Here is a 15755-nt window from a genome sequence, read left to right as displayed (position 1 = left end):
CCTACCTTTTGTGTTAGCAGTAACTCTGTGTTGTGCATTCCTCCGTGTTCTGTTGTTCTGTGGTCTGCTTGGCACTTCGGCTTTTAAACCCAATATTTCACCCTCTGGAAAAAAAAAACCAGACATTGCTGGTCGGCCGACCAGCGTTGGAAAAATACCATTTTTTTTAAAAAATGTCAGCACACCAGGAGCCACGATTTTACAGGATGCTTTAGGCTGTCATTCCCTAAAGTTGAAAAAAATCACTCCGGTCGAACCCATGACCTCCTGCTTTCTAGTGCAGATGTCTTACCACTTGACCACCGAGCTAACGGGATCAGTTGGCTGGTTCGAATCTGATGTACATAGCAGCGGGTACTACATTAACTATTCATAAGATGGTAAGACATCTGCAATAGAAAGCAGGAGGTCGTGGGTTCGAGTCCCACCGGAGTGATTTTTTTCCAACTTTCACTCGGGAGGAAACACACTGAGAATACAGTGTTTATACATCGGTGATGGACAAAACCTAATTTGGTTTTATTAGTCAATTGACTCATGTAATTTCAGCAAGCACACACTGCATATGCCTCCATGTTATTTTGGCAAGATGTGTTGCCAATATACTAGTGTGGAAAGACTGTGGTTTCTAAAATAACTAAGATCAAAGTGCTTTACATTATTATTACCCCTGATCATTGGGCCAATGAAACATTGCAAATACAATCTCAGCTTCCTGTGGAATATGGATTTTTATTCACGAGGAAGTCATTTTAGTCATGTTCCCTGACAGTATTTTATAAACTATTGAATAGGATGGTGCCAGACTATTTTTGCATTCTAGCCTCACTTTCAATTTTTATTTTAAATGTGGCTTAAAAACATTAGGGTATGTTTAACAACAAATTTAAATTTTCATTAAAGCAGACTGGTATTAATTTGTAATTAATTTTATGTCACTGCTTTAATTTCTCTTTGCAAGTTCCAAATATGAAGATTTTACCTCGCTTTCAATTTAATATAGTCGACTCCTGAATAAAGCCCATACAGCTCGGTGTAGTCATTTCGACGCAAGGTAGCTAAAATCAATCACAATTGCGATCTCTGTTCTCACAGGTACCCATTTACTCCTGGGTGGGGCGAAGCAATGAGTGACAAAGTGTCTTGCCAAAGGGAACATGCACCATAACCCCAGGCTGGACTCGAACCCACAACCTGTAGAATTACCCACAGACAACGAGTTCAATGCTCCAGACCATGAGGCCAGGGCACTCCACATATTTAGAAATGTTTTGCCAATTCATGCAACAACACAAACACCAGGTAATATAATCTATTTGAAACCCCTGCCCGTTGTCCAAACTGCACACATGTGCATTTATCTTTATTGGTACCTTCAAGGATGTAACTGGGGTCCAAGTTGCTGGAGGGCCCTAAAGGGACCTCAGTTTCTAGTAGGAGGCAGTCTTTGAGCAGAGGGGTCCATGCCCCTCATCCTCCTCCCCTATCATTAGCTATGCCACTGGGCACCTTTGTCAAGTTCATTTAAGATTATAAGGAATCAATGAAGGGAGTTCCTACTTTTCATTGAGGGAGTGAATCTTGGAGCGATCTCTCTCAATCACAGTCTGCATCTCTTCCATCCTGACCCTACGATCCTCCAGCAAGGCTTCCGTCCGCTCTCTAGATAGCTCAGCTTGTTCCTTCATCTGAGATTGTAGAGCTTCAATCTGTAGCAACAGACTCTCTGGCTCTGCCTGCTGCTGGTCTGAATCAGGATAGACAGCTTTGGGCTGGGCGCTGTTGGACTGAAATGAGGATTGGAAAATATTGATGGATGGTAACAGGATCAACCTGCTGGTACAGACTCGGACAAAAGAAACCACCATTTTGGAGATGATCTGATCAATTATCGTGATTGAAGCAACTTTACTGGGATAACGTATGTAACTAATCTTGGAAAGTTCATGGTATGATGAGGCGGCTTTTTTGCCAAACTCACTTCTCAGGGGAGTAACTACAGGTAATTTCATCAGCTGATCAAGGAATTATCAACACACCTACCAAAAGCTGCAACAGATATATATATTTACTATTAATACTATGAAAGTAAGTAAAGTCTGTCATTAGCCAATACATCTCCGGTTTCAAAGGCATGAAACGACCGAGGATATTTTTTTATCCCCCCTGGATAGGATGCCAGTCCATTGCAGGTTACTTCCCAGCTAATATCGGTACCTATTTATACTCCTGGGTGGAGAGAGGCAAGTGGGGGTGAAGTGGCTTGCCCAAGGACACACATATAACCGGCAACTAGATTCGGACCCCTGACCCTCTGATCATGAGTCACAAACCTTAACCATATTAATGCTTAAAAAAAATTAAAATCCCATAGACCTTATAAATAGTTAATGCGATGCCCGCTGCCATGTACCAATACATCAGATTCGAGCCAGCCAACCGATCCCATTAGCTCAGTGGTCAAGTGGTAAAACATCTGCACTAGAAAGCAGGAGGTTGTGGGTTCGAGTCCCAACAGAGTGATTTTTTCCAACTTTTACTCAGGAGGTAACACACTGAGTATTCAGTGTTTATACATCAATGAAGGGCAAAACCTGATTTGACATACATTGTATTAATACTATGATCCACTAGTTTATCTGACCCACAAATACTAAAAATGGGCCTGATATGGTTGGTATGAGATCTGAGGAGTGTTGGCTTTGCAATGTTTTATCAACCACCCTTTGCCTCAACCATACCGGTATGTAATCTCTACCTACCTTTTGTGTTAGCAGTAACTCTGTGTTGTGCATTCCTCCGTGTTCTGTTGTTCTGTGGTCTGCTTGGCACTCTGGCTTTTAAACCCCAATATTTCACCCTCTGGAAAAAAAAAACCAGACAGGCAAGTAAGAAGAAAACATGAGACGTCTTGGAAATTACAGGTTACACCTTCATATACCTTTGAAATCTGATGGACAGTGTGTGCAGATATATAATTGTTTGCCAGAATAAAATGCAATGTTCAAAGTTGGGTCAAAAGTCTTCTAATGCCCGACTGTAATTCATTGTAATAAACCAGTTCTGTATTTCAATGACCTGAGGTCATTTGGGATAACATTGCTGACACGATGTTAGGCGATGTTACGCGCACGACCACTCTGGTGGTAATTTACACACAAGCGTCGCGCACCCGCATTCATGCGCCTTTGATCGTTCTACTATCCCGAATGACCGGTGACCCATATCGTTGTGCACATAAGCAGTTGAAATACCGAACTGGCTTATCCATGGCATTCCTTGAGTTGTTTGCTTGTTTGGAAAAGGATGAGACATTTAGGACAACTTGAAGAACTGTTGACACTTAAAATACCCAATACAAGGGAACTTGACTAGGTTTACTCTTAATAATGTTTAAATGGGGGCAGTTCCGCAGTGTCAGACGTACATTTTGGGCAATTCAACAGTGTATGTAATTGTAGTTATAATCACGGGGTAGATTTTAATTCTGATAAAACATATCAGTTAGTCACTAGTTACTTTGATGAGTCAAAGAAGAAATTATTCATCCAACTTTGTTGCTGTAGTAGAAATTGGCTCAAAACACCGGACGTACTCAGACAAATCAATTTTTTGTATTGTCATCAATTGATTTTCCATTGACAAGTAACAGCCAAACTGTTGAACTTGTTAGGGAATGTACAACATTTGCTTTTGCTGCAATGTTCAAAATAAGTGCATCTGGGGGATTAGTGTGCTATAAAAAATATTGTTAAAGGGCATGTACAACATTTGCTTTTGCTGCAATAATCAGAAATAAATGGATTTGGAGGATTAGTATGTTTTAGCAAATATTGTTAAAATGACTTGTTTCACGTTTTGGGCTTGTAGATGTTGGAAAAACCAAGAAAACCATTCATGTTCTTGTAGTCTGGTTCACAGACCCCATTTAAGATGAAACGGAGAATTTATAGACTTTGGGGGATTGTAAGATCAGAGAGGCAGTCTAGTAGGCTTGTACCCCTTCAAAGGTGTGTAATCAATTGCACAGAAAACACAGAATAACTAATTATGAAAAATTAGGAGTAGTTTTAAAAAAAAAAAACAGTTTTCTCCATTGCTGGTCGGCCGACCAGCGTTGGAAAAATACCATTTTTTTTTAAAAAATGTCAGCACACCAGGAGCCACGATTTTACAGGATGCTTTAGGCTGTCATTCCCTAACAATCCACTAAGGTATTTAGTGATACTTTGTTCATATCGTTTTGTAATATTTGCCAATGTTGTATCTTCCCTTTAAACTGACCTATTTCACGTTTTGGGTTCGGAAATGCCAGAAAATCTAAGAAATCCAACCATGTTCTTGTGGTCTGGTGACATGAGACGTAAGATGAGACGTAGCACTTTGTACACTTTGAGGAAGTTAGGTCAGAGAATCAGTCTAGCAGGCTTGTACCCCTACACAGATGCGTAATTGATTGCAAAGAAAATGCGGAATGACTAAATATGAAAAGTTAGGAGCAGTTTTTGAAAAAAGCCAGTTTTCTCCAACGATGTTCGGCCGACCAGTGTATGAATAATACAAGGTTTCTTGAAAATGTCAGCACACCAGGAGCCACGATTTTACAGGATGCTTTAGACTGTCATTCACTGACAGTCCAGTAATATATTTCGTCATAATTTGATCATTTCGTTTTTTGATGTTTGCAATGATGTTGTATCTTCCCTTTTAAATAAACTACATGTCAATAAAATACAGATAATATGCTTCAAATTGATATGTATATTTCTTTTGTGGCATTTTGGCCATTAAGAATTGTTGGCATTCAGGTTTATAATTCTGTAGAATTGCCCATGGATGGGCGAGGGAATTGATTAACAAATTTTGGCCAAGGACATTGACAAATATGAGTCTGCAGCCCCGTTGGTAGAGTTGCCAGTGCGGTGTTACACACTGACCTGCATGTGGATGTCTCTTTTGTGGGTGTTTCTGTGTGACAATTGCCCGCGTTGATGGTTCTTTGTGGAAGTATGTCACTTCAGGACCTGATGGGCTTGATAATGATAACAGATGCTGGATTCTGTCAAGTACAAATCAAATCATTGGAAAAGTTCAAGTTAGTACACCTTTGGTAAATCCAAACTAACAGGGTTTGTTTACTTCCATATCACATTATACGTGTAACTGATTGTACATGTGGGGTATTAAAGCAGCACCAACATTCATACATGTTCATGAATGCATCATCTCTAAACATACTTTTGCACTAGTGTGGAACAAATTGCAATTGCTTAGTCTAGACAAGGGTTGTGCAAAATATACCGAATATCCAAATATTTGATCATCCACCGAATATCCGAATAGCATTTTATCAAATTGAATTGTTTTTTTAATGTGAGCAATGACAAAAAAACGTCCATGATGTGATTTTATGAGTTTAAGTTGAGAGATTTGATTTGTTTAGTCAAACGCCACACTTTACGCAGATGGTTTGAGAGTTTTCATGAGGAATGTAAGCCCTAATGTGGATCTTCAATATCTGCCAAATGCCAGGTTGTCAGCTAGCTCAAAATCTATATCGATACATTCCAAATTATTTCAATGTCATTGGATGATTTTTTTGTTCAAATTCAAGTTCCAATATTCAAAGACTAAATTATTGGAAAAATGCACAACATTAATAGAGACCTGTTTTGTGAAGCACACCTAGAGAGAACTTGAAGCTCTACCCAGCCCTGCAAACAATGACCTGTACTCTGCCCGCAAGGTTGTCAGTCCGTCATTGCCAATCAAAGAATCCTCCCCAACAGTCACCATCCATCTGCACAACATACAGATTACAGGTACAATGTATATATACATGTACATGGATTCAATTCAGCCTCAGGACAGGCAGTAGCACTGCTATTGTGACAAGGTTTTTGCAGTCGCTTTGCCAACCAACCTCTTTGTCGACAACCACTTCAACGATTTGCTACTTCACCGAATAACCACTTCGCCTACTTGCCACTCCGTCGAATTACCACTTCGCTGCACGCAAACGCACGTACTAACAAGTTTGTTATGGTGTAAATCAAGGATTTTCTAATGTTTCTCTTCCCTTTCCTTTGTTTATACTCTGAACATTTTTGCATCTGCTCTCATTGGTTTAGTACACGTTTTCTAATCGAACTCGTCTTCCATTTACAATTCATTGATGACGTTGCATGTGTGTGTCCTTGATTTACACCATAAAGAAATGCCTACAGACACGTACATGTATGTATGGAGCCATAAAAATGAGTTACATGAAAAACTTGGGGTTGTTTTACCCCTTCCTATCCAAACCCATATGAGATTCAACTTTTTTCATTCTATAGTCAACTTGAAACAGTACTGAAGGGGATGAAGATTTAAAAAGAAAAAAAAAAAAAGTTTCTGAGAATTAACTGTGTGCGACCAAAAACATGGTCACCGTGTACGGACAGTCAATGATTAATATATTTTATAAATTCCACTTCTTCACTTTCAAAGTGAATTGAGAGGACAATGTCACATAAACCTAGTAAAAGAAGACACAACAAGTATGAAAACCACTTAATATTAAGTACCAGTCAGCTGTTATAATTACCATGAGTTTGTGCATGCGAGCATAATGTGTTAGCAAATACTTTCGGCGAAGTGGTAATTGGGCAAAGCAGTAATTTGGCTAAGTGGTAATTTGGCTGGTTTCGATCCAACTCGGACCCAAACCAAGTCGGACCCAAGCCAACTCGGACCCAGGCCAACTCGGACCCACTACCAACTCGGACCCACGCCAACTCAATCGGACCCACTACCAACTCGGATCCACAACCAACTCGGACCCACTACCAACTCGGACCCATGCATGACCAACTCGGACTCATCTTTTACAATCATTTGACAGCGTTTACAATTATTTGACAATTTCATAAAGTTTGTCCACTTATCATCTGTTAATACAGTGATGTTTTTAAGTATAAACAGTCACCATCCATCTGCACAACATACAGATTACAGGTACATGTACATGGATTCAATTCAGCCTCAGGACAGGCAGTAGCACTGCTATTGTGACAAGGTTTTTGCAGTCGCTTTGCCAACCAACCTCTTTGTCGACAACCACTTCAACGATTTGCTACTTCACCGAATAACCACTTCGCCTACTTGCCACTCCGTCGAATTACCACTTCGCTGAATGACCACTTCGCCGAATTGCACGCAAACGCACGTACTAACAAGTTTGTTATGGTGTAAATCAAGGATTTTCTAATGTTTCTCTTCCCTTTCCTTTGTTTATACTCTGAACATTTTTGCATCTGCTCTCATTGGTTTAGTACACGTTTTCTAATCAAACTCGTCTTCCATTTACAATTCACTGATGATGTTGCATGTGTGTGTCCTTGATTTACACCATAAAGAAATGCCTACAGACACGTACATGTATGTATGGAGCCATAAAAACGAGCTACATGAAAAACTTGGGGTTGTTTTACCCCTTCCTATCCAAACCCATATGAGATTCAACTTTTTTCATTCTATAGTCAACTTGAAACAGTACTGAAGGGGATGAAGATTTAAAAAGAAAAAAAAAAAGTTTCAGAATTAACTGTGTGCGACCAAAAACATGGTCACCGTGTACGGACAGTCAATGATTAATATATTTTATAAATTCCACTTCTGCACTTTCAAAGTGAATTGAGAGGACAATGTCACATAAACCTAGTAATAGAAGACACAACAAGTATGAAAACCACTTAATATTAAGTACCAGTCAGCTGTTATAATTACCATGAGTTTGTGCATGCGAGCATAATGTGTTAGCAAATACTTTCGGCGAAGTGGTAATTGGGCAAAGCAGTAATTTGGCTAAGTGGTAATTTGGCTGGTTTCGATCCAACTCGGACCCAAACCAAGTCGGACCCAAGCCAACTCGGACCCAGGCCAACTCGGACCCACTACCAACTCGGACCCACGCCAACTCAATCGGACCCACTACCAACTCGGATCCACAACCAACTCGGACCCACTACCAACTCAGACCCATGCATGACCAACTCGGACTTTTACAATTATTTGACAATTTCATAAAGTTTGTCCACTTATCATCTGTTAATACAGTGATGCTTTTAAGTATAAATTTTCATTGTAGTTGTCAGGTAAAATATCTGTATTGCAGCAGTTTGTCGTCGTAAAGCGCATTGAAATGCTTTTTTGAAATGCGCTTTAAAAGTGTAATTAATTATTTATTTTTATTATTTGTTTCCATTGAAACATATTGCGCTTTAACCAAAAGTAAAATTTAAAATTAAAGTTTAACCAATTATTCATTTTCATATTTGACATCGTTCACGCCATCTTGCTCAATTTAACAGCAATTCATTTCATTTTTAATTCAAACCACATAAATTCAAAACAGATCTTCATAGAAAAATAAAATTGGAAAGTATGACATTGAAACATAAACACTTTCAAACATGACACGATTAATTCAATAAATATAAGTAAACATTATAAGTCATTCAATAAAATAAATAAAGTATAAAACAAAGTCTATTCTAATTTCTACATGTACATTTGTATATGTATTTAACAAAAAAACCCACATAAACACCATTGCATACACTGCAAGAAAAACGAAGGTTCCATATTGAACAAAAAAGGTTAATCAAAAAAGTAAGTTACACAGATTCGTTAAAAAACCCACAAAACTCAAAGCCAGCATGTGAACTAAAAAAAAGATCAACTTATTAAATACCCTACAATTATGAAATGTCAATCATCAAAAAGGAGTATTGGAGCTCTGGGAAGATTATCCTTCAAGGCCTTACAGGTACATTAGCTGTCTGTATGTTCGACTATGATGTTCCATGGGGGAAAAAAGTTAATCAAAAAAGTATAAAAAGTTAAACAGATTCGTAAAAAAAAAAAAAAATTAAACAAACTAACAATTACATGAAATGAAAGGTCTACATGTATTTCAAATTAATAACTTCCTCACTGAACAACATTTTTGTGACATATTGAAATCCTTCATTGAGTGTGATTTAATTTGGTTTATATTATTTGCAGGGTTGTAGTTGAGACCGCATAGTCCGAGACCGAGACCGAGACCAGCCCCTTCAAGGCGGAGACCAATATGGTCCGAGACCGAGACCGAGACCAAGACCGCTGATAATAAATAACAATAGTCGAAATAAAAAAACAAGACACGTTATTATAGTTGAAACTTGTAACCTTTCTATTCACAAAGATTACAGACCAAAATTTTGACCAGTGGCAGTGTTGACAAATTGATACATGACACGTTACTTGAGCAAAAAGTAGTTATACTTAAGAAATATAATGGGCTGCACCCAATCTTGACAAAAGTAAAAGTTAAAGGTAGATGTTTCATCTGTTATAGGAACTCGGATCCTAAACTCCACAGTCACCCCTTGGTTTCAGCTATGACTTCTAACGGATATTTAAAGATGCAATTTTAATTTTACATTGTGCCTCTTTTTTTCCTTAAATAAATATAGGACTTAACTTCTAACAAGACTTGTGTACATGTACTTGATTTTAAAAAATGGGAGCTAGAAAATGTTGAATCAATTTTTAAATTTCTGTCATAGAATGTGGACTTGTACATGTAGACCCACAAGTTGTGAGGTGGTAGCCAGTATGTGCCAGATATGGATTTTTAATTTTTTTCTGAACGGGATTTTAATTTTTGAGGAATAATGGGGTACTTCAAACTGAGCAGCCAGAAAATGGGGTCTCATCATACACTCTCATGGCAACAGTGAGTGGTAACTGGTAAGAGTGTGTGAGTTCAATGCTGGAAAATCAGGTTGAAATATTTACTTTTTCTTCAAAATACTGTCCCAAATTAAAGAGATCATTGTGTGGGGTCGAAAATATATAACTAATTTGAAGCACCTCATTTATTATCAGAATACAAAATGCAAGTGATTACGCCCACAGGGGTGGGCTAAACTACACAATCCCCAAAAATGGTTGACCCTTATTGTATAAATTGTTAGAAGTTTATACTTTGCTTTATGTGCCCGACTCAACAGATAAATGCCGAACTTGTTCCAAATCGTTCAGTGACTGGAACTGCTGCAGCTTTACATGTACTTTGGAGACTTTCCAACGTGCTGTCAAGTCCAAACCGACCGCGATATATAACAAGCTTGATCTACGGGCTAGCAAATGTTTTAACTATTAATTGTACTGAACGAAGTAAACAAAAAGTAATCGATCAAGCTGTAAAAGCTACATATTGCCGGTCTCAACCCGAGACGAGCCAAAATATCGAGACCAAAGGGGACCTAGCCCCATAAATGTGGCCTATTTACTGGACTGCCTCCGTAAACATAGGCCACACATCCACATGTACAAAAATCTTGATTTTCACATTTAGGCTTAGTTTGTAGGTTTTTTTTGCTTTAGAAGCATACTCACCCTCTTTACAGGCTAATCAGAAAGTGCTGCCTTTTTCAGATGTCTAATTTTTGTGAAATTTCATTTTGAAATTTTGATACACAAACGTGTAAAAATGAATCTGGAAATTTCACGAAAAATATACATCTGAAAAAGGCAGCACTTTCTGATTAGCCTATAAAGAAGGTGAGTATACTTCTAAAGCAAAAAAACCCTACAAACTAAGCCTAAATGTGAAAATCAAAATTTGGCTCCGTCGACACGATTTTTGTACATGTGGATGTGTGGCCTATGTTTACGGAGGCAGTCCAGTAAATAGGCCACATTTATGGGGCTAAAGGGGACCAAGACCGAGACCAAGACCGAGACCACAGCTTCCGAGACCGAGACCAAGACCAGCAAAAAGTGGTCTCGAGACCGGTCTCGAGACCTACAACACTGATTATTTGGCACACACCCACAAAAAGCAGATGAAAAAGGAAAACATTGCACATATCCATTTCTTCATGTGAATGAGTAATAAGAGTGCAAAATCAATGTAGTATAATCAAACAACAAAACTAAAAGCCCCATTCTGACCAATATAATTACCGAATATCTTCACTATATAAGCACTATTAAGATGACCTACATGTATAAATATAATCTCTGAAACTAATGATTAAGTCATTGTTGGGTCTGAGTTGGTCGTGCTTGGGTCCGAGTTGGTAGTGGGTCCGAGTTGGTCTTGGGTCCGAGTTGGTAGTGGGTCCGAGTTGGTAGTGGGTCCGAGTTGGCGTGGGTCCAACTTGGCATGGGTCCGACTTGGTTTGGGTCCGAGTTGACCTGATGCCATTTGGCTAAGTGGTTATTCGGCGAAGTGGTAATTCAGCAAAGTGACCAACACCCGTGACAAGCTCAACACACTAATCCAGATCAGCTAATCACTATGATCCATGCAGTGCAGAACATTAGCTGAGAGCCTTAGTCAAGACTTAAAACATCTTCATCAGACAATCCCACGCACCTTTTTCTATCTTCCAGTTCTTGTATCTTCAGGCGGTCATTTTCAGCAAAGAGCCTTAAGACATGATCTCTCTCCTGGAAGAGATAAACCTGCATGTCACTCAGGGCCTTCTGGAGCTCAGCGATTTCTTCCTCACGTTGGCGTAACTCCCATTCAAGCTTATGCTAAACAACAAAGAAAGGGACAAGTATTGTTGTGCTACATGTGACTATGATTTGCAAGTTTATGAGTTGTTCCATTGGAGTAGTGGTAATTTGTACATGTACACACACTGACATAATAATAACCAGAGAAATTTGAAAAAAAAAACAGTATTGTGATTGAAAACATTGGACTATTATTCAAAGTGTTTATTTGAAATCTTATATTTCCCTTTACTTCCTTAATCCAATAACACTTTTACAAAAAGTAACAAATGATGTCACTGTAAAACCTGGTCTTGAAATTGGTTTAAAAAAACCCATTTTCTAACATCTAAGGGGAAAAGATACTATAAAGACCAGGGACAACATTACCCATGCAACTACATGTACGGGGTCTTGACTGATTGATAGATTGCTGTCGTCTTGGATATGTGTCAGAGCAAAACGGGGAATTTTTGTGGGTCATTTTTGGCAGAGTTGGGACAAACTTGACCTATTTAGTTTGTGTACATGTAGGTTACTCAGTATGTAAAGAATGTAAAGAAGCGGAGGCTGATTCCAGAAGTAATGTCATAGATAGAGGGCAGGCTTTTGATTTTTTAAGGGAAATTTGGGGGTAAAATGATGATGACAGAACGGCGACAACAAGCTTCCCAAAAATAAAGATGGCAATCACCACGCAATGTACCGTGCGATCATGTACCATGAGTCTGAGCATGCATGGCGCGCTGAATCGCAAGGCCCAAACAGCACAGTAAATTTTAGTCCAAAATTTGGGACTCTCAATACTGTGTATGAGAGTCCCAAAACTTAAGGTATCCATATCGTGCAAAAGTTTGTGCTGCATAATAAAACCAGTGTGAATCAAATTTGCAAGCTTCTTACTCACTACAGTTTCTTCAATAATCCCCCAAACTTCTGCCTCGCAAAGTTGCTGTTGTGAGCATTGCATCACCAAAAATTCAGCTTTTAATTCTAATTTTGCAGAGAGTTATCGAAATCCTAGCCCGACTGCGTCTGGCCGTACAGTACTATCGCAAGCTCTGTAGTACGGCCAGACGCCCAATGCTTCCACAGAGACTGAATTTTTTTGGCCGCTGATGTAGCGATTTTGCTACAGATTTCGATCAAGATTATCTTTTCATCCAGGACACAAATTCCAAAGTTAAGGTTCTTAGTCGTAGAGCAACTCATACCTTTTCGAAAAAACGTTCTTTTGTCTCAATATTTTCATCCATCTGGCCAAAAGCCGACTTTTCAGTCATCATCTTCCACAAACATCGTCCCGAAAATGCTCCCCCATGCGATTTCAAAATGGCGGCCGCGCTGTAATGTATGCATTATGCGAGCGCGCTTGGGCAAGATAATGAATATGCATTATTTAGTTCATGACCTCGTGTTTGTATGGCCAGCAGCGCGCCGAGAAATGTCCGACTGAAAAGTCGGCTTTTGGCCAGATGGATGAAAATATTGAGACAAAAGAACGTTTTTTCGAAAAGGTATGAGTTGCTCTACGACTAAGAACCTTAACTTTGGAAATTTGTGTCCTGGATGAAAAGATAATCTCGATCGAAATCTGTAGCAAAATCGCTACATCAGCGGCCAAAAAAATTCAGCCTCTGTGGAAGCATTGGGCGTCTGGCCGTACTACAGAGCTTGCGATAGTACTGTACGGCAAGACGCAGTCGGGCTATCGAAATCCATACGTGAGACATCACGTTGATGTGTACTGCAATGCATTGTGCAAAAAGACTCCTCAGCTATAACATTATTATCGTGTAGATAAAACAGCGCCCTCTTGTTGATCTGAGTGAATGCAAAATGTTTCATTTTTTAACAGAGGGCGCTATGTTCATTTGGCCATCGAATAAAAAACAAGTTAGCTGCAAGGCTCTACATACACCGGGGGTCAGACAAGACGACCGTTGAGACAACTCGACTCGGGACAAGTCACCCGTTGAGACAACTCGACCGTTGAGACAACTCGACCGTATGTGCGATAAATGGAAAGACAAGTCGACCGTTGAGACAAGTCGCCTCGCATGTTTTTGGGCCTAGTTTAGGGGATAGTACCGGGGATTTTGACGGCGGCTGATCGCCGTTTGGGAGTTATGACACATAATAGAGCAGAGCCGATATAGCACAGCATGATTGTCCTTGCACATCGTTCGAATTTGCCGGGCCTGTGCGCGCATCTCCGGTCAACCGCGTGGCCGTACCGTGCACGTGCCGTGCACGTTAGCTGTCTCAACGGTCGAGTTGTCCCGAGTCGAGTTGTCTCAACAGCCGACTTGTCCCGAGTCGAGTTGTCTCAACGGTCGACTTGTCTGACATTCCATACACCTACCCAGAATACATTGGGAATCAAACACACATTTCCAGAGCATGGGGATTGACGTTGATGCATGGTTTTTGAACTGCCAAAAACTTGCCTTAAAATTGGATTTAAGGTCTCAAATTTCGCAGGTGACATGCTTGCAACTATATCATTTTAATGTATGTGTTGTGTGGGCATTAATTAGCCTGCCTAATGGTGAGTAAAAAAACGTCAGTAGTAATTTTGCACGTTTTTATGCACTCACGGTCATGACGGTCCCAGTCTGAGTAAATTTGTGAGTAGCCTACCAAAAAGTACCAAATACATTCATTCAAATATGACTGTCTACCCAAAAGTCGGCACAATTGCAGAATACCCCGCCACTCGATCTATCCACCTCGTAGCCGGCTACGAGGTCACGGCTGATTGACCTCAATAAACATTCTCAGCGCTACTTGTATGTACTATGCCGAGTATGCGTCATGCTCCAGGGCGGAGTCCATTGCACTCCCACTTTGTGACCGCGTAGCCACCAACAGGGTAGTTGGTTTGGACTTAGAATTTTTTCAGCAACTCCCATTCCTTTTGTGTTGCTTCGTTCTCAAGCATATTCAAGGGGACTCCCACTCCGTAGCCTCGTAGCCGCCAACAGGGTGGTTGGTTTGGACTTAGAATTTTGTTCAGCAACTCTCATTCATTTTGTGTTGCTTCATTCTCAAATAATGGACCCCCACTCAGGGTAATCCTTACTTTTAGGACACCTCTATTTTTTACGAGTTCTGTTCAAAACTGACTTTTGCAGATGTCTGTCCAGTACCAAAGTGACTTTTGCAGGCTAAAGCAGTCTTTAGAAGTCAAGAAGGTGTCATTGCCAATTGTTCAGATGTGCCAAGAAGTATCAGAATGTCAATTTTGAGTGTCATTTAGTCAACTGTTTTGGTGAGTCTTTCCCTTCCTATATAGGAACGGGGTCCTAAAAGTAAGGATTACCCCACTCAGTATCCGCGTAGCTGGCAATGGACTTGAATTGTTTCTTTTGCAGTGATTCCAACCTCGTAGCCAGTGATTTTAGGGGTGTATTTCCGAGTGGCGGGGTATTCTGCAATTACTCCCAAAAGTCTTCTTTTGATTGTAAAGGTGATTTTTTTAGCAATGAAAAACATTTTTGACTCTAATTTGATCAAAACAAAACAGGGGCCCTCCACTACACGATCGCCGAATTTCCAGTCGGCCAGTCTCCTCCATAGGCCTACACAATCGCGGAAGTGGCGTCAGGTTGTAACTTGCAACATTCTTTCCTAACTAGACATCTAAAAGTGTGGAATTTAACATTTCTAAAAAGTGGTTCAGAAGTATTTACACATCTTATTCTAATCTTAGGAAATGTTATCCTACCTGCTCTGTGGTAAAATGTTCTTAGCAGACATGTTTAACCGGTGACTTTAGGGCGCACTTCCGTTTAAATTTTGCGCTTATCTTATTAAAGTTTAGACAGGTGCCGAGAGGTGCCGATATGCGAAGTAAGGATTGCAAAACAAGTCGTCTGGGGGCCACTTTTTCCTGTCTGTCGACGATAGGACAAAGGGGGCGCTCTTCGCAGGCTGTTCTTTCAGGTCTTTCGGAACCAGTGATCTCCATAATTATGGAGATCAAGTTCGGAACGGCGCAGCCATGCCACAATAACGGTGTCTTCTGCAACTCTGTGCTGTTATTCTATAAAATCAAAGCATTTAGGGTGTTTTTTTCCTCACAGAAGATCCCTAAAAGTTAAGTGACTACACTACCTTAATTTCTGTTGGTTTAGCAATACGATTATTATCGATATGGCGTTTTATGGCATATCAAACATGAATTTAAATACAATTGCATTTGGAAATGT

The 15755-nt window shown here is 39.8% G+C and overlaps 1 protein-coding gene across 1 annotated transcript; it reads right to left on the bottom strand.

Moving 5' to 3' along the window:
* Positions 1 to 12: 12 nt before the first annotated feature.
* Positions 13 to 14294, bottom strand: LOC119721844 (coiled-coil domain-containing protein 77-like; the record flags this gene model as incomplete). The annotated part of the gene is made up of 4 exons (XM_038191791.1): positions 14142 to 14294; positions 11417 to 11580; positions 4938 to 5059; positions 13 to 104 (listed from the first exon to the last, which is right to left on the bottom strand). Coding segments are annotated over exons 1-4 (384 nt in total), but the record flags the coding sequence as incomplete, so codon positions are not given.
* Positions 14295 to 15755: the final 1461 nt, after the last annotated feature.

This window comes from Patiria miniata, unplaced genomic scaffold (assembly GCF_015706575.1).
Source record: "Patiria miniata isolate m_02_andy unplaced genomic scaffold, ASM1570657v1 HiC_scaffold_14, whole genome shotgun sequence".
NCBI lineage: Eukaryota > Metazoa > Echinodermata > Asteroidea > Valvatida > Asterinidae > Patiria > Patiria miniata.
The sequence above is the reverse complement of the archived record's forward strand: the minus strand, read 5'-3'. Positions and strand labels throughout refer to the sequence as shown.